The sequence below is a fragment of the Corythoichthys intestinalis genome, chromosome 2 (genome assembly GCF_030265065.1).
Source record: "Corythoichthys intestinalis isolate RoL2023-P3 chromosome 2, ASM3026506v1, whole genome shotgun sequence".
NCBI lineage: Eukaryota > Metazoa > Chordata > Actinopteri > Syngnathiformes > Syngnathidae > Corythoichthys > Corythoichthys intestinalis.
The window spans coordinates 34,667,194-34,687,684 of NC_080396.1; the positions used below are offsets into that span (position 1 = coordinate 34,667,194).

At 39.6% G+C, this 20,491-nt stretch overlaps 1 protein-coding gene across 5 annotated transcripts in view; it reads left to right on the top strand.

Moving 5' to 3' along the window:
* The window catches only part of tmcc1a (transmembrane and coiled-coil domain family 1a), a 73,076-nt gene extending 54,345 nt beyond the window's left edge, over positions 1 to 18,731 (top strand). For 4 of the 5 annotated variants that reach the window (XM_057821255.1, XM_057821285.1, XM_057821277.1 and 1 more), the window contains 4 exons: positions 4,315 to 4,560; positions 7,364 to 8,058; positions 8,620 to 8,755; positions 12,533 to 18,731. In XM_057821255.1, coding sequence (XP_057677238.1) covers positions 4,315 to 4,560; positions 7,364 to 8,058; positions 8,620 to 8,755; positions 12,533 to 12,847 — 1,392 coding nt within the window. In that variant the 3' untranslated portion in view covers positions 12,848 to 18,731. Of the gene's footprint in view, positions 1 to 2,445; positions 3,101 to 4,314; positions 4,561 to 7,363; positions 8,059 to 8,619; positions 8,756 to 12,532 lie in introns of those variants that run through there. The other variant, XM_057821270.1, reaches the window with a different exon arrangement.
* The last annotated feature ends 1,760 nt before the right edge of the window (positions 18,732 to 20,491 follow it).

A 20,491-nucleotide genomic window follows, 5' to 3' on the forward strand; every position in this document is an offset into this window, starting at 1 on the left:
AGAACAGGAAGTGACCTGGGAATCACCCAAATGAATAGTCAGTGACTCAACAGGAAATGGCCTGTAAATGCTGTAAAATGAACAACAAGTGACCTGTAAATGCCACGAAAATCGGACCGAATGACTGTGAATGCTCTGGTTTTGAATGAACGAACTTTCCCAGTCTAAATGGATTGGGCGTCGAGCACGGAGGAGTTGCTCCCAGTGCATTTTAACTGTATCTTAACTTAGTTAACTGAGACACTAATATGGTGGAAGATTTTGGTAGCAACTTGATGGTTCCTTCGATTCTTGACAGGAGCATATCGACATAAGCGGATTTTAAGGGGGGGGCCACCCCCCCCCCCCCCCCAGTGGGCGAAAAGTGTCAGTGCATGGAATTGACTTTCCTATATATATAAAAGTTATAAAACTGCAAAAAATATACATGAAATGAACAAAAAAATATTTTCATAATGGGTCAGAATTATTTTTCCAACAGATCATGTGACTAATAATTTTTTTTTTTTTTTTTTTTTTTTTAATTGAAACAACTTTTTTTGGGATTAAATCATTTAGACACAAATGTCCTACCCATAATATGGCCCAACAAAAAAAGGATTGTTTCAATCGAAGAAAACTTTTTCCAATGAAAAATAGTGTTCAAATGCAAAATTTTCAATCTCAAATATTTTTTCGCGTTCCAAAACTTTTTCCATGATTGAAATTGTTCTTTTTTTAGAACAACATTACTTCAATCAAAAAAAAAACAAAAAAAAACATGACTTCAACCCCCCCCCCCCCCCCCCCCAAAAAAAAATCAAAGAAAAATTGCTTTGACATGCATTTTTTCGAGGTTTTTTTTTTTTGTTTTACATTTATTTTTGCATTCAAACACTTTTTTTGGGGGGGGGATTGGATTGAAGCGACTTTTTTGGGAGGTTGAAAATATATATTTTGATTGAAGCATTTTGGAGGGGGGGTTGAATAGTAAAGACACAAATCTACCTCCATATGGCTCTGCCCAGGGGATACAGTTTTTGACTGGGGTAACTACATTGGCACGACACCGGCGGGCGTACCATAATCAATGGATGACGATCTTGGCAAAAAGTATTGCCTAAGGAGCCTCATTTAGAATTCTCCTCTAGAATGATGGGAAACAAAAAAAAACACTCGTTGTCAACTTATTATTATAAATATTCTATAAAGTTTAACTTTATTGATGACACTGCGTTTCGGGGTCATCAACATGTTGTGCCCTCCCTGCCCCAAAAGTCAAACTCCGCCTATGCATATCGATAACCTTTTGGGATACAAAGTATCACGATATATCACCATTTTGGTATTTTGTCACACCCCTATTTGAGAACCCTGTCCTATATTCATAGGCGGATCTACTATTCAGACGAAGTAGACAATCGCCTTAGGCCCCCAACCAGCTGCCCTTGCCCCAACGAGCAACGGTTTGGGCCACCGGAGCCAGCAGCACCCCCAACTATTCATCATGTATGATAATGTCAGCATACCAAACAAACAAATAACAAAACAAAAAGAAGAAAGCCATTTGAATGCTGCATTTGTATTATCTCTCCCCGCCACACACGCACTACAATGGACTGTTCCACGACGACGGACTGAGTATCAGTCGCTTAGCTTCATTTAGCGCCATTTAGCATCGCTTAGCTGTTCATTAGCTTCACTTAGCTCTCCCGCGGTTTTCACGCCACTAAGCTCGTTATTTTTACACCTCACTTGCTACTTTGCACGTCGGCTATCGTTTGTTTCGAACAAATGAGCAAACGTGCTCTCCATGAGAGCCAAAGTGCAGTGAGGGAGAAGTTGAGAAGAACAGGCCTCTAATGCCGCTTTTAACGTTCTTCTTCTTCTTCACACCGAACATAAAATACACGACAGCACACCCTGTGGCAAAACAATGGAGTACAGTTCCAATCAGTCATACAATAACACTCAACAGCTGGTTAACAGCAAAAGCACGTCATGTTCGTCATATAAATAATGATTTCTGGAGTTAATCCCACATACTTCAGAATTAATATTATAATATGTTAAGTAAAGACTACATAATTCGGATTCTACACTAAGAATAGCTTTCAAATGACACTCTTCATGACAAATATGATTGCAATGAATAATTATCATAATTATTATACTACTATTATATATAGTAGTATACTATAATAATATTGGTAGAATTTTTTTTAAGAATTGTTTTGAATAATGTTGGAAAGGCAAAGTCAGTGTTCTGAATCTGTTTACTTTCCATTGTTTTGCACTAGTAAATGCTATCAGCATTTAATCTCATTGTTTGTGATTAATTATTGTTATTTACATGATTATTTGTACTTTAATAAAGAATTTAAGTGTTCCAAAATAGTTTTGTGAATTAATAAGCATCAACAAAAATTTCATTGCTAAATTAGTAAAAAAAAAAAAAAAAAAAAAATTCTTTTTATTAGATTAGTCGATTAATCGTAAAATTAGTCGGCTTACTAGTCAGGAGAAAATTTGTCGTTTAGGACAGCCCTAGTGTACCAGAACATATTTCCTCCACACCCTTCTCACCTTTTTAACCCCTGACCCATGAAGAGGGCCCCTGGATATGTTTGCCTTAGGCCCCAAAATTGACAAGTCCGCTACTGCCTATATTAATGTTTGTTTGTTTTTAAATCATAATATGTGCATGAAAGGGTTAATGATTTATCTTGTCTTGTCTGAGATTATTTTATCTTCAGTGCAATTATAATGTGCGTCAGTGATTCGCGGATCCCAAATGTTTGATGAACACTTAGTTTATTGCGCTTAGTCAAGCTTGAATGACAGCGTTTAGGATGACATCACTCTGCTGGATTTGGGGCGGAGTTGAAGGGATGACAGAGGCGGTACTTGGTTCGCTTGCGTTTCGCCAAGGTGCTGCGTCAACATTCACGAGAGCCGGTGGCAGAGACTGACCGGCTGTCTAATGTTACTGACAACTTAAAGTAAGACACAGACGTAGCGGCTAACCAAGCCTACCGGGGTGACCGTATGAACGCACAAAGCTCTTTTCGTGTTGGACAAAATGCACTGGGAGCAACTCCTCCGTCTGAGCAACGGAAAGGTGAGCGGTCGATATTTTTACCCCAAAACCTCGCGTTCAAAACCTTTGTGGTCCGGTGGTTACTTCCAAATCGGAGTCGAGTGTGGATCAGTCGCGAGTGCTTCCACCTGACGGGGGACTGCTTGTCCTGTGCGAGTGTGTTAGAGCGCAAAGTAATCACCTTAAGTCACTGGATTTTAAAGTGCTTTTCCCTCACCACTAGCAATATGCTGCAAACAAAATCTAAAAAGGTTTACGTCGGGAAAATTTGTCGATGCAAATAATGAAAGATCATGTCTATTGTCTACCTAGGGAATTAAATCGAAGTAGCCAAAAAGCTGTGTTAGCATTTAATTCGAGTCTCATTCAAAATAATGTCTTCTATTTAAATGGTCACTCATGTATACCTCAAGAATGGTCCACATTTCCAGAAGTCTGTGATGGTCATAAAAATAATGTACTCGTCTCATTTGATAAAAGTAGGGCTGCGTATCAAAGTAATTAAAATTTATATATTGAAATAGTGCTTGAACGGCATAGATTATACAAAAAAAATCGCCAACAAGCCCACCTATTTTCCTTAGAAAAATTAAACTAGCATTCTTGTTTTCATGATCTCAATTTGTTAGGCGCTATTTGTATATAACATAGTGCCTTCTGATCCACTAAATCTACTGATGTTGCAGGTTTTTGCACCTAGGTTGCTTTCAGATAGGGGCACGACAAATTCGATGTATTGAGATACTTTGTATTCCAATTGGTTATCAATATGCTCCCGCCAAGAATCAATATATCATTTAAAAAAGATCTTATATATATATATATATATATAAAATATAAATAAAGGAACCAACAGGCTGCTACCAAATTTTCCACTGAAATGGTGTGTTAGCTCATTGGCTGCCATTGATGGCTCGAGACGTCCAATTTGTTTTGACAGGAAGGGGCGAATGAATAGTTATTCATTCGGCGTCAAAATGCTACTTTTGTTTCGTTGTAAAGGTAAGAAAAAATGTTGTTGAGTTTTTTTTTTTTTTTTTTTTTTTTTAAGTTTGACTCCAAGTGGCCTTCTCAACTTCTCACTTTGGGGTGTTTGCAGAAAAGCAGAAGCCTCCTCTGCGGCTGTCAGCAAATTTTTTTAAAAAATGACGACGCCACGACTGCTTTTTATTCCTCTTTAAGTCATCATTTGCTCCAAGTAATTGGGCTTCTAAATTCCTGTTTCATGACTACAGGTCGAGCGGTCGGAGGTGAGCACATTGGGCCAGACTGCATTTGCACTTGACCCTTCGTCTCCAGTGACAGAGGACGCTACTCCTGATCCTCAGCGCACCAAGCAAGCAATCGGCCAGCTTCAGCAGAAGATTCTAAAGCTCACTGAGCAAATTAAAATCGAGCAGACGGCCCGTGACGACAATGTTGCAGAGTACCTCAAACTGGCCAACAACGCGGACAAACAGCAAAGCGCACGCATCAAGCAGGTATCTTGATGATTGCTTGAAGTTATACGGGGGTGCCGGTGCTACATTTCTGTCACGCCTGTCATGGAACATGAAGCCTAATATATGCAGTGATGGAACTTTAATTTACGAGTGATATTTTACAATGGCCATCTCTTGAGTGCTAATTGTTTTACAACTTGTTTTTTGACAACAAGCAATTGTGATCGGAACACACACTTTGTGAGTGAATGATCAGAGTGAATTACCAGGGAGATACTACAAATAAAGTGACATTCTAATTAGAGGCGTGTGAAATTTCCAATTCTTAGATTATTCATGATTCGGCCGTGGAAGATTCGAGAACGATTCACAAACATCCAAATTCCGATTATTGAATTACACCAGGTAAAGTGGAACTAAAACACAGTCACCGCGGTCTTCGGGATGCAATGAGGAACGGATGGAGAGTAAATATCATGTTCAACTCATGACGCTAGATAAAAAAAAACAATAATACCTGACTGCGGCCGAGAGCCGCTACAAACAACACCCAGTTGCTTGTTGCTACAAACATACAGCCACATACGGCTACGGTAGATATCGAATATATGTAGAACTAGATGCGAAATGACAGAGAACGGCGGCATTAGAACATGAATTAGAGAACAAGATGTGAAATGACAGACTTGCCGGCGTTGGTAAACAACCGCCATCTTAAAGCAGTAGACTTCTCTAGAAGGCTCTGTTGTTGCGAACCTAATTAACTTTTTATCTAAAATACTCCTAAATCGGCAAAATCTTGAATCTATCTTTGAATGATGAAACAGTTTTAAAACGTTGACATGTCAAAGTAGACAGAAGGGAAATTATGGAATAAAGGGAGCAGTTTTAACATCTCTAACGGTTAACAACAACATTGAATAACATTAAATTAATTGAATGTAGTTTAAAGCTGCTGCTACAGAATGGGGACTTGAGTATTTCATTTAATGTTATTAACTGTTAACTTGATACTGAAACACAAGTAGTTGTTTGGTTTAGCCTGAGAGGATTTTTAAACAATTTTGGAACTAATGTACAAACATTAAAAGCAGGGAGGGGGTGCATCAATTATCGATTAATAATCGAATCAGAGCCTCGTAATCGCATTGTTAGGTGCTCAAAGATTCCCACCTCTAATTCTAATGGTGTGGGCCTTACTACCGATTGTGATTTTGCTCTTAAACAGTTCTATTGCTGCATTAAAAGTATAAATGTAGACCAAAATTCTTTCACCTATGACGGTTCTTGTTCAATTAAGGCCAGTTTTTTTGAGCAGTGTTGTTAAACTTGCTCACTGGCTGCCATTTTCAGAAGAGTCAAACTCTACAATAGTGCTGCAACTATTAACCGCTTAACTCAAGTAATTTGATTAGAAAAAAACCTCCAATCAAATTTAGCTGCTTCAAATATTCGTTTGTGGCCTTGTAATGGTTTGTTTTGAAAGCAATTGCATTTAGTTTTATTGATTTAGGTGGATACACTGCCCTCTAGTGGCAACATTGAATATGACATATCTAAATGCACTCGCTAAATCTAGCTGCTTCCTGGTAAGACCAACATAATCAATTTTTTTTTTTTTTTTTTTTTTAATTTTTTTAATGCATTCGTAATTTAGTTTATAGGTATATTTAGCTGTTTTTTTTTGGGGGGGGGGTATGTGTTTGAAGAGTTGAGTATTGTTTTTAAAAAAATAAAAAAAATTAAAAAAGGCATTTTATAGCATTTAAGCTACCGGACTTTAGCTATGCAAGTTAGCCAATTGTTCTTTTGTTGTAGTTAGATCCTCTTTTATTTTTTTAATACCGTTTGAGGGTAGGCTCATGTATTTTGATTTTATAAATTAAAGTGCAATTCTGCATAGTTTGAAGAAACACTGGGGAATTTTATTTTGTATTCGAATTTAATGCTCTTTTGAAAGTGCAATCTTATCCTATGTCCTATAAATTTATTCTGCAATGCATTAAATGTTCCTAAACCGATTACTCGATTTTTCGAACTCGTTGATAGATTAATCGACTACTAAAATAATCAATAGCTGCAGCCCTGCTCTACAATGCCAGCCATCTAAAGGAATAATACAGATCTTTCAAAGCCCAGAGAAAACTTCAATGATTATATATTTGCCAAATTTAACAAATGAAAGAATTGACTTAGATCTGTCATCAGGAAAAAATGTTTTGAATCTACCTTTTGCTGCTCTTTAACAATAGCAGTACAACTTAGGTATTTTATTTCTCCAAATTTAGATGTTTTTTTAGATATAAATTTTCTTAAATGGCAGTGTGGAAAAAGAGTTTGACATGAAGCAGGCACAGTAATGACTTAGATGCTGATATTTTTGATATTGTGACACACATCTGAACATTGACTTCATCCTAAAAAGCTGCTAAAACAATTCAGGAATGACTTGTGTGCAAAATTATTATGTATTTAAAGATATGCACACGCTGTGAGTGACCTTGACGCTATTTGTGTTCCTCGTCACTTCACTTTTTAGGTCTCACACATACTTCTGCTAACAACAGGACACACACTCATCTAAATTCAATTCATCTGACTGCCAGGCTATTTTTTGTCACCAAATCTCATAGGTTATAGAACACATACACCCCCCCAAATACATAATTTGGGGGGGTGCATGTATATGTTCTGATGGCAAATCAGAACTGGTACATTGCTGCCCTTTAGAGCTTTCATCTCAAAAACCCTATCCACCCGTAAGCAAATGACTTTGACATGACTTTTGGGATCTAAAAGACATCTTTAAAAAATGTCCACTGAATGTTCTTGTCACTTGCAGGTTTTTGAGAAAAAGAACCAGAAGTCAGCACAGAGCATCCAGCAGCTGCAAAGGAAACTGGATCATTATCACCGAAAGCTCCGGGAAGTGGAGCACAACGGCATCCCTCGGCAACCCAAGGACGTTCTTAGGGATGTGCAGCAAGGCCTGAAGGATGTCGGCGCCAAAGTGACAGGTTTCAGCGAGGGTGTTGTGGACAGTGTCAAGGGCGGACTGTCCAGCTTCTCCCAAGCCACACACTCGGCTGCCGGGGCCGTGGTTGCCAAACCAAGAGAGATCGCCTCGCTGATACGTAACAAGTTTGGCAGTGCTGACAACATCCCCTCCCTCAAAGACTCGTTGGATGACCCCTCAGGGGAAGAAGGAGCAGTGGGGGTTGTTGGGGCTCGTCCTCCAGGTGTCGCTAGCCATCACCTCCGATCCAGTCCGAAGTACGGGAGCGAGGAAGATTGCTCGAGTGCCACGTCCGGCTCGGCAGGGGCTAACAGTACCGCGGGAGCACCCGGGGGTCCCCCTAGTTCTAAGGGGAACACTCTGGAGAGGACTCAATCCTCGGGCCTCGACATGCTACTGCAGGAGATCCAGGAACTGAGGGATGGCCAAGCCCGGCTTGAGGAGTGTCTAGAAGGCTTGAAAAGTCACTACCAGCGAGACTACACGCTGGTCATGCAGGCTCTGCAGGAGGAGCGCTTCAGGTAAGCCACAAGATTCGGGTGAAATAACCCATCATTTATTTGGTGTAATAATTTTAATTTCAAGAACAATTCGTTGCCACCGGTGGTTGCCGATTCAAATGATTAAATTGTTTTACTAAGATTTGAGCAGCTATTATTCGATGGAGTAACCTTTTTAACCCAAGCTTTTACCAAATGTGGCTGAATGAAAGCTTAATTCCAAGTATAAATAAATAACACTGAACCATTATATTCCATTCAAGACACTTATGTCTAAAATTGTACATTTAAGATTTTGGCTTGTTTTATTGTGCTTCTGAATTCTTAATCCATTCTGAATCCATAATGAAAAAAAAAGAAACCTACAAAATGATGATTTCCAGGTGAGTACTGCACATTTAGTATATTCTTATGCAAGCTTTGTGATTGGACCATTGAATCAGACGATGAGTTGGCATGTGCTAATCTTAACATCACTTGGGTCAGGTGGCGTGTGGCCTGACGTCAGATGTATCTGCTTTGGACTGAATCCAGCGTCTTCTTTAAGCTCATTATGCCGCATGTGTGTTAATTTTGTTTCAGGTGTGAAAGGTTAGAGGAGCAGCTAAACGATCTGACTGAACTTCATCAGAATGAGATCCTCAACCTCAAGCAGGAGCTGGCCAGCATGGAGGAAAAGATTGCCTACCAGTCCTACGAGCGGGCGCGAGACATTCAGGTTGGTTCAACAACATTGACAAAAATTTATACCTGACAAGCAAAAACTCAGCTCAACAAGTTCAGGTCTCCAATTTCAAATCCTAATACCCAAAGTTTAAAGTGCCTGTGACACGAAAAAGCATGTTTATTTCATAATACACGCGGTATTTTATGCCCCTGAATGATATGGGCCGCTTGGATGTGTGTGGAAGTGATCGCTATTTTTATTTAGTTTTTTGAATCCCGCGCCATGAAAATGAGTGACTTCCGGCTTCGGTCTTGCATTGAGGAGGAGGGCGCTGTGACGTGTACGGTAGAAGACGTCCTCTTCACGCTACAGTGTACTGTTGTGTATGAGGACGAAGGATTCAGCTGATTTTGCGGATTAATACGTTTATTTTTCGCATCACGCCAGCCAAACGGCTGCAGAAAAATCATTCTGTATGAGGGAGAGGCGTATGCGCCTTTTTGGAGTTTCAAAAGGTTCCCATTCACCGTGGAACCATTGGACTTACGAGGAAGTGAGTAAACATCTTGTTTTGTATTATGTCAAATACGAATACAGCGATTACAAAGTAAACACTACAAACTTCCTTTAAATGAAGGACTACTGACGTTTGATCATTGATAGGCATGTAAAAAGCTCTCCTAATGCTCATTAGCAGCAGCACGTTAGCTGCACAACAACTCCAGCCACCCTCCTCCGGGGAACAAACTGTAAATTGCTCTCCGCAGGGCGGTTTGCCGATCCGCGAAGACAATCGACACCCGGGTCGTCATGTCAAATAATCCAGGATAGTTATGTGTGATTTTCCGCTTCGAAGACTTTGAAACATCACTCGGTTCGGGTTAGCATGTCGGCTAGCTGTCACGCCTTCTGGTTTGTTTACATTCTCCGAAGCCGGGGAAGGGAAATTACATATGTCCGATTTAGGTGTCATAAAATATCGTTCGGGAGGTGCGACAGTAAAGGTGAAGTCAAAAGTTTTGACTATTATGGAGTAATTTTGCCATGTCGTCCTGAATAAATGCATTTTTATTATTTCATATTCCATTCAGCACAAGACTGTTATTTGTCATGACCATGCCATTTATTTAGCAATTGGGGAAAATACTTGGATAAAAAGAATATCCTGTAAAAATATTGACGTAAAGAGAAAGAAACAATGACATTTTGCCGCTCTCTTCGTCGCGTTTTCCTCGTTGTGAACAGTTCCCCCTCGACAGGCTGACTGGTCCTTCTCAAGCCATTTATATAGCTATTGGGAAAAATACTTGAATAAAAAGAATATCCTGTAAAAATATTGGAGTAGAGAAACTGAAACAATGACATTTTGCGGCTCTCTTCGTCGCGTTTTCCTCGTTCTGAATAATTCCCCCTATGGGCTGAATAGTAAAACCGATGAGCCAAGTCTACCGCTGACGTCATCCACCTGTTGGGGACGCTAAAGCCCTATAATGGTAGGTGTGGCTAACCGGCAGATTAAAAGACTTAATTTCTCGTCATCTGTGCTTTGCTAAATTGTTGTATATAGTCGAATCGTCTCAAAATATGATTCTAATTCACATAATAATGCCATTTAAGACTTTTTTTCTCGTGTCATATGCTCTTTAAATTGTGAAGTGTATGACAAAAGGAATTAGTAAACAACGTGTACTTTTTGGTGTTCTGACAGACAATAGTGTGTTTGTCTGTTAGAGATGGACCGATTATCGGCGCCGATATTTGGAAATTTGACGTATATCGGTATTAACCTTTTTTATTTTTATTTTATAATTTTTTTAATCCAACCGGACGATATGAAAAAAATTTAAACTGGGTTATTTCGGCTCAGATTCAGTCGTGCCTCTCTCTCCTGCGCTAGTTTTAACTCCATCTTCTAATAGAAATATAATAATGGTAAATGGAGTTAAACTTGCGCATTTCCACCTTTTTAAGGCCCTTAATGCACTTCACACTATATCCTCACCTAACTACTGGTGACGCAGCACCAGGAACAACGTGGGGTTGAGTATTTTCCTCAAGGATACTTAGACGAGGTCATAAGGGCAGAGAATCGAACCCACAACCAGTGTTGTCACAGGTTATTTGAAAAAGTAATTTAATTTCTGATTACTGATTAAGCCTCAAAATAGTAATTTTGTTACTTTACTGTAACTAAGGCTACATTCATACCGCAGGTCTTAAGCACAAATCCGTCCATTGTCCTTTGAGACGGTTCAAGTACTACACATGCGCACTAATTCGCAGTCCGACACACGCTGAGCATGAAGACCCGCATGCGCCGAAGCATCAAAACAAGTGACTACACATGCTGGCTGTCATCCATCATTCCAGGGCGATCATATTTTGATTTCCAAATAACATAAATAATCCCCGTTTAGGCTTATATTCAAAGTTTCTGTGGATCAATAGCATGCACGCACTGTCTGTGCATGTCACACACACACGGACAGTTTACCCCAACTCTCGGCCGTGTAAGCAATCTTGAAATATTGCTCATATAGAGCAGAGAGAAAACCGAGCATTCACAGGCTTATCCTCGACCCATTTTAATTTTTTTCTTATGAGTGTTGCCAACGCACAGCTGCACCACTATCGTAGCACGCCGTCTCTCTCGCTCTTTGCTGACGAATTGCTGCATGAATTCCGATTTGGGAGGCATGCCAGTTCAGACCGCCGCGACATTTTGGAAAAATGTGGGCCCAGATCGGCTTTAAACCAAATGCGAAAGTGACCCAGATCGGATTTGAAACGGTCCACTTATATGCGACTTGTCCCGTTCAGATAGTCAAGTTAATGCCTCACTCGAGTCGGAAAAACACGAAAAAATGGGATTCGTGCATTAAGACCTGCAGTATGAACGTAGCCTAAGTTACTTTAAAAGTAATTTATCACTTTTTACCATTTTTTCTCTTTGCAGCCTCAACATAAGAATGACAACAGAAAAATGTCATCGCATGTAATTGACTTTCCGATAATTGAATTTAAAGGGGAAGATCAGAATTTTTCACATAAGGCTTGATCTTTGAGTTAGCAGAGGTTTAATTAGTTGATGGAGTTGATTTCAACCACCATTAGCTTAGCCAATTTGGAGCCCTGAAACTAACAACTGACAAACTGCATGGAATTTGTTGAAATCTACACCACCGACTAATTATATCCCGCTAACTCGAAGATTCATGTAAAAATTTCTGAATTTCGGGTTGGGGTTTAGGACAGGGGTCGGCAACCCAAATTGTTGAAAGAGCAATATTAGAGCAAAAAAACAAATATGTCTGGAGCCGCAAAAAAAATGTAAGCCTTTTATAAGCCTTAGAATGAAGGTAACACATGCTCTGTGTATCTAAATTTGCTATATTAGCCTACTATCAAAATGACTAAGTTGTTTACAAATACATAATGAGCCTTCATGATTACCGTATTTTCCGCTCTATAAAGCGGACCTGAAAGCCTTACATTTACGGAATGAGGAACCCATCACTGCGATTGCTCCTTTGAGCTGTCTGAGTACAGTGAAGCAGGTGCCCCATGTTGTTTGGAATACCCATATGAGAATCGTAATCTTTCTTACCAGGACCCCTTGTATTGGTCGAATTATTTCGGGCTAAATGCAGCACTACTTGTATGAAGTAAATAAGAAAATAATGCAGCTTTGAAGAAGCCTTTTGAATTTTACCTGAAAGGTCTCCAGTGGACATTTGCCTTGGAAAAACATTTAGCCAATTATCCGTTGCAGCCAAGTTGTCATCGAATGTGACTTTTTGGTAAGTCATTTGTAAATGTCTTCTGTAGGAGGCGCTGGAGGCGTGCCAGACCCGAATTTCCAAGATGGAGCTTCAGCAGCAGCAGCAGCAGGCTGTCCAGTTGGAGGGTCTGGAAAATGCAACGGCCAGGACTCTGCTGGGCAAATTGATCAATGTGCTCCTGGCCCTGATGGCTGTCCTGCTGGTTTTCGTGTCCACCGTGGCCAACTGTGTGGTTCCGCTCATGAAGACGCGTTCGCGCTCCTTCTGCACTCTCCTGCTTGTCATCCTCAGTGCCTTCTTGTGGAGAAACTGGGATGCACTCTCTGGTTACACACAGCGAGCCCTGCGACCCCCCGGATGATGTCGCTGCGTGCTACTTGCTCACAGCAGGTGATGGAAACGAATGGCCGCGGTCGCGCTGCACTTTGAAGAGAGCTGCGAGGATGGCTTGGGAAATTAGCCAAGCTCGTTCGGGAAGCAGCTCCAGGATGAAGAACCTGAGTTGATTCACAACCAGAAAGGATGAGACTGTTTACATTTTTAAAATCAATTGTCGTGTGGATATTCCTCTCATAACATGGTGTTCAACTGTTTTTTTTTTATTTCTAGATTTTAATCAGTAATATTATCTCTAATGAAGATAATTTTATTCAGTACCATGTAGCATTGCGCTCCACACTTGACGCGGGGTTTAGTCGGGAAATTGTGCTGGTGTTTTAATGAGCTGCGACTGGTCCATTTATACCAAAACCTCAAACAAAATTGCTTTTTTTACCCCCTCTTTTGCTGTGATTATACATTCAAACGAGACGTTTAAAAACACTCGACTGAACCTTGTAAGCATCTAAGGACATTTTATGGTTCCTCACCCTTTAATCAAAAACTTGTTCCTTGCTTGCTTGCTTGGTTTCAACAGTATGAAGAATCAAGAATCTTTTTAATGTTCCCCCGCAGGCCCAAATTCTAACTAATACTGCAATTATGGAATAACAAATAAGGTAAATTTTTGAAATTTCATTAACTGTGGGGGCCACAGTTTTGTCCAATAGTCCCTTATAATTAATCGCTTCGACGTGGGAACATAAATGTCACGTGACCTAAGTCGGGAACTGGATTCATTGTCCTTTTGCGACACATAAGTCCCAAAACTGACTAATTTTGTTCATATGTCAATTCTTAAATCCATTGTTATCCATTATTTTGCAAATACACAGTCAATTTGGTTTCCGGGTTTGGTCACATGACCCCTGAGATTATTTAAAATTGAAGTATTGATGTTTGTTATACCACAAACAATATCAGTCTTGAAGTCGTGTTTGAGCCTGTTGCTGCACTCATAACAGATTACCCCCCAAAGTTATGAATTCCATTCCATTTGATGCCAATGACTGCACTACGCGTCCAATACATTTAAACTTTGCGGCAGTCATTGGCAATGCCAGCCACCTAGTTAAGTACAAATCTGTCGGGACGTCAATTGAGAGTCAAGTATGTTTGGGCTTTGTAAGCGATGCTGTTCACCGTCTAAAAGCTGCACACAAACACAGCATTTGGTCCTTGTCAAACGTCTTTCTATATGAAGATAAATGACAGGCCATCCACACATGTTTTTAAATGTCAGGACAAAGGTCCGTTGTCAGAATAAAAGCATATTGCCTTCTAATTGCCTCCCTCGCGCCATGCTGCCCCGAGACCAGCGCTGCCTATCTAGCTCCATCTTGGATGCGCCGGGAGGCTGCTGCTGCTTTCTATCCAATGCAATTTATTTCTTCTCAACCCAATTACATGCACGCAGCCCACTTGAGAGCTTTTCATCATGCACTCTATCCTCAACCTTATTGATCCTCTGGTTTGGCACTGGGTGATTGCACCAGAGTCCATGTGAGCCAGCCAGACGTGGCTGCAAGCGACCAGCAGGTCTGTTGAGAATATCTGGACTTTCTCTTATTTAGAGAAACCTGTGGCCTAAAGTTCAAGGGGAGATTCAAACATTTCATTTACAAATTGATCTCTGCGTGTAAAGTTGACAACATCTCAAGATTAGTCAGCTCACCATCTTGTTCCAAACATGCAAACTGGATTCAAAAATAGTTGAGACACTAAAATTGTGAATAAAAACTGAATGCAAAAATGTGCAAAGGTAACATTTCAATATTCAGAATAGAACATAGATGACAGGTCAAAAGTTTAAACTGAGAACATGTATCATTTTTAAAGCGAAAATATGTTGACTTTTAATTCCATGGTGTCAACAAATCTCAAAATTGGGATGAGGCCATTTTTAACCACTGAGGCATCCTCACTGTAATAAGTCAGAAAATGTCCTGGGACAAGCTTCTCAAGTATAGACCCCACTCACCAACGTCACACAATGACGTGTTGCGATATCCGGCCACCATATTATCCGTCATTGTTTATCCGTATTCTCAATGGTTTCAATTTGTCGTGCAATTCATGGAAGCCCCCCAGCCACCCAACTCATTGGATGCGTTGCATAAAAGGTGTTATGTGGAAAAGCTTCAGTCTAGCCATTCGCCAGATCCATATTTGATGCCTAAATCGATATTTTTCGACCCGCTGTCTTCGCCATCTGCTACCATCTACAACTATCTTCTCCACAGAAACTCGGCCTATTCTCACGAAACTTTGAAAAACATTAAGAGCAGCACTCGAAGCAACACAACCCCGTGTGACCCTTCCAATTTTCTAAAATGGCCAAAAAAAAAAAGACTGCGATGGCCGACGCTTCAAGGATAGGTGGATATTGGACTATTTCTTCAATAAAATACGCAACAACTGTGTCTGCCTCATTTGCAAAGAGACAGTCGCTGTTTTCAAAGAGTTCGATGTGACGCGATATTACCAAACGACACGCTGACATGTACGACAACATTACAGGGAAGATACGCAGCGAGAAATTATAGCAACTTGAAGCTAGTTTAATTTCACAGCAGCATTTCGCAAGAGCCCGAGTGTCGAAAGAGAACGCCACAAAGGCGAGATTGTTGAAATTATGAATTAAAACAATAAATAAATAAAGCAAATGTGACACACAGAAGGGCTTGCTAAAATTTGTTTGAATATATTGTTCTACGTAAATCAGCCCCCCGCGTTTTTACCACACCAAATCTGGCCCCCTTTGCAAAAGGTTTGGACACACCTGTTTAACTGATGATCCGTAAACGAGGCCAGCTTCTTTCACTTGGTACCAGCTAAATATTCAAAATGTAATGATGGTGGAAGAAATAAGCATCTTGAATTTGAAACTGTGTTGTCGGTGATTAGCCTCGCAATGATCTTAATTGTGGTTGTCAGCCCAAAACCCTCTAAACATATATTAAATGCATCTTACCAGATATAAAATGACTACTACATAATCTGTGGTGATCGTTTGGTGCCCAGTTTTCTCGTGGAATTGCAGCAGTCCATCTCGCTCTCCTCTCGTCTCTCCGTCTATCTTCTCTGTTACTGCAACCAACCGCCACACACGCCTTCACCATCTTGATTATTAATGTTAACGAGCAGAAAAACACGCCATAATAGGAATTTACGTAGCGGTAAACACGACGAGCTGACGGACAATATGGCGCGGAGGCGTGGTTGTGACGTCATGTGAGTGGGGTCTATAGAAATGGCAATGCTGTCCCATTGCTGTCATGCAGGCCTGTTGTACATTCTTTGAGCCTTTATCGCACCTTTATGATGCATCAAAAGTTTTCAATAGATGAAAGATCTGAACCTCAGACTGCACATTTCAATACCTGGATCCTTACCCTACACGGAAAACTGCATGGTGTTCTCTGATGGAGACAACATTTGGCTGTGAGCAAATGTTCTAGAACCTGAATATACAATTCTGCGTTGCTGGTGTCTTTCCAAATGTGCAAGCGGCTCATGCAACACGTATCTATGCAACCCTATACCATCACAGAGACAGGTTTCTGTACTAAGCACTAGGGTTGGGCATCGTTTAAATTGAACGATTCCGATTCCACGTTTCGATTCCAGTTCCGAACGAGTCTCGACTCAGATTCTTTTAAGAGGCAGGGTAAAAAAAAAAAAAAGGCAGGGTAAAAAAAAATGGCAGCACAGGTGTCAAACAGATTCCAGAAAGGGCCAAGTGGGTGCTGGATTTTGTTTCAACCAATACCGCGCAGAGAGTTTAACCAATGAACTTTCTGCTGAAACAAGCAGCACCTGACAATGATTAACTGATTACACATGTAAAATATCTAATTGGTATAAAGGTATCCTCTTCATTGGTTGGAAAGCAAACCTGCACCCACTTGGCCCTTTCTGGAATCAGATTAATATACTGTAAACCACAGGTGTCAAAGTCTTAACTTCTCAATGATTTTTTTAAATTATATGAACTTCTCACAGGGCTAATTTTACCTTGTATATAAATATCAGTCTTTGAATTTGAGAATTTTTTCCGCTCGGCGGTCAGGGCATTGAGACATGGAATTGAAATTTTAAAATTTGAAAGATTCTGGGAGCATCGGAGTGATAGAACCGGTTCCCATCGATGCTCAATGCCCAACCCTACCAAGCCCTGATAACAATTTTGGACTCTTTAATCTGGGTTACTTGGTGTCCCAGTTTTCCACAAATAATTTTGAATCGAACCTATTCTGTGGTTTCCTCTACAGCAGCGTTCCTTTTTGTGCTGCATTGCCGTTTAAGGGGTTGAAGATCATGGGCATCAAGTACGTTTTGTTTAGCCTTGACCATATGCACAAATTGTCCCAGATTCCCTGAATCTTTAATGTTATGCTTTGTAGATGATAACTTCAATGCCTTTGCAATTTTTCGCTTGTCAACACCTTTCTAATATTGCTCCAGTATCTGTGCAACATGGGAGGAATTGGTGATACAGTACTCCTCTATTAAAAGATTGTTTTATACTCCGTCATGTTGCCAATGGCCCTAATTAGTTTTAATTGGTCTATCAGCTAATCTTTATGTGTGCAATCAACATTTTCAGCCTCTTATTGCGACATGTCTCAGCATTTTATTTTAATATTTGTTGACACCATGAATTAAAAAAAAAAAAATCCGCTAAAATGATATTTTCGCAGTTTTAACTTTTGATTTATTAAAAATGTGTCATCTGTTCTAGTTTGAAAAAAAAAATGAAATTTGGAAGTTTGCACTTCCACATCATTGCATTCAACTCCAGTTTGTACTAGAAATTGTTAAATGCAAACCCCTCAGTCTGAATAAACGGGCCAGTTTAAATTAAATTAACCCCTTCAATGCCAATGACCTAACATCGGCATATGGAATCTGAACAGTGTCACTGACAATTTGTCAATTTGAATTTTGAGTGTTGCAATGAGGAATGTGTTGATCAGGTGCTTTGAGTTGACACTCAAGCAAAATATGTGTGACTAAGTCACTTTTATGCCAGAAATGTTTTCTTGTTTTTCTATCCAAAATATGTGATTTTGGGTGAACGCAACAAGTTTTACTGCTGACTACTAAACAATGGATGGTACAAAAAAACATGTTTGGATATGATGAAAAAAAGGGTCATCTTTTATTTGGTAGTCTCAGGGTTTACGTAGTCACAAAATCAATATTGTGTGGGTCTTTAAATATCTGTCAAATTTCTTGAGATCAGTGGGCACGCGAGAATGTGCCTATACTGAGAGAATGTGCCTATACTGAAAATGGCTGGTATTGAAAGATTTAACACATTGGCCGCCATTGACAGTGGTGGATGTTCAGGCCTCCCAGTTTAAATGGATTGGACATCTATCACTGTTAATGTCATTCAAAGAGTGAACTTTGGGTTGATTTGATGTAATGTTTGCTGAATATGTGCTTGTCACACATCTTTTGACCTGCACTTCCAATTAAATGCATGTCGTCTCCACATCTCACTAGTTCTCAACACATGGAGAGAGCTGACAAATCTTCCATGGGAACGAGAAAAGTGTTTAAACCGAACCCTCTCGATCAAGCGTCTGCTGCACTTTAGCACTCTAATAGACGTCACCTGGCGATGGCCTTCAATTGTAACGACATGGCTCACTTGTGTGACCATAAACCTCAAAAGCTAAATAGGAGCCATGTTCTTCAAAAATGAAATAGGACTGCCGTTTTGAAAAGTTTCAATTTTTACCGATTTGGGAGTGAACTGCTTATTTCACCTTGAAGTTGGTTTACTTGACAAACTACTCCAGTGCCTTCTGATGTGTTTTTCCAAGAGTGGGATGAATAAAAAATGCATTCCTGGCGATCTGTGCATTTTCTTTTTGTTGGTGGTGTTATTATTGCCTTATTTTAAAAGAGGACACTTTTTAGGGACAGGACACCTGTATCAAAGTCATCCGTGTGGACTGTTATTTATGAATTGAAAAAACAAGAATTTCATTTTTCTGGTGTGTTATAGTCAGTGTTGTTAATCTTACTTTAAAAAATTAGTTACAAATTACTTCTCCCAAAAAGTAATTTAGTAACTCAGTTACCTCATTGTAATAGCAATTAGTTATTCAGCAAAGTAACTGATGCTACTTTTCAGGTTGTACACGTTATTACATTATACATTCTAATAACATCTTTCACATCAAATATGTTTGTATCAACTGATTGAATTGAATTGATTTTTTTCCTTCTATTGTGTATCGTCACACTCCTAATATATATAGATTAGGACTGTCAAACGATTAAATTTTTTAATCGAGTTAATTGCAGCTTAAAAATAATTAATCGCAATTAATCGCAATTCAAACCATCTATAAAATATGCCATATTTTTCTGTAAATTATTGTTGGAATGGAAAGATAAGACACAAGATGGACATATACATTCAACATACGGTACATATAGACTATTCGTTTATTATAACAATAAATCAACAAGATGGCATTAACATTATTAACATTCTGTTAAAGCGATCCATGGATAGAGGGACTTGTAGTTCTTAAAAGAAAAATGTTATATTTTATATTAAAACCCCTCTTAATGTTTTTGTTTTAATAAAATTTGTAAAATTTTCAATCAAAAAATAAACTAGTAGCCCGCCATGGTTGATGTCAATAATTACTTACACAATGTAGTGGGTGCTGAAGCCTATAAAATCAGTCGCACCCAAGCGCCAGCAGAGGGCAGCAAAACTCCATAAAACACAAGTGAGTGTTTCACTGTACTGTCATTTAAATCTGAGCGGGACATCTGCGTGAATTGCGTCAAATATTTTAACGTGATTAATTTAAAAAATTAACACCCGCTAACGGATAATTTTGACAGCCCTAATATAGATATATTTTTCAATAAATCTCATACCTCTCCTGTCTTTGCTCTATTTGTGATTAAAAAACATCGCACAAGGTTCATGGATACGTCATTCAAGAAAAGTTTTGGGCAAGTGACTTTTTGCTGATAAAAAATAAAATTAAAAAATTATTGTTGAGTCTACATTGACAACGCCAACTTCGTGATGACAATGCACTCATAAGGAAAACAGTTTTCAATTAATCGTACCCACCTAGACGCCACGAACAGTGTAAAAATAAGTTGGCTGACAGTTTGAGATTGACGCTCACCACGCTAAATGCTAATGAGAACGCGAATGCTATGCTAACGCTCCGTGCCACCTAGCCTATCACCATCGTGTTTGCAACGACGTCGCCACCCCCTTCCCTCCTCCCCCCTCCCGTTCAGCTTGCTCCAGGGCAGGCAGGCAGACGTGTGACAGAATCAGACAACTTGCGCTTCATTTAACCTAATTGTAGTAACGCTTCCCTTCACATCCTCATTAACGGTGACAGCGTTGCAAAGATGTGAAAAATAATTGATTAGATTACTCACGACTGAAAGAAATAACGCTGTTATACTCTTAACACCATTATTAGTAACACTGGTAATAATTCCGTTTCACAGGGGTGGAATATTCCTTTTCCCAAACCGATTAGAAGTAAAATTATGTCATGTAAACAGGGAAGCGGAATGGTGTCTGGTTGCGTTCTTTCTGCACATGCTCCGTACTGACGTGGTG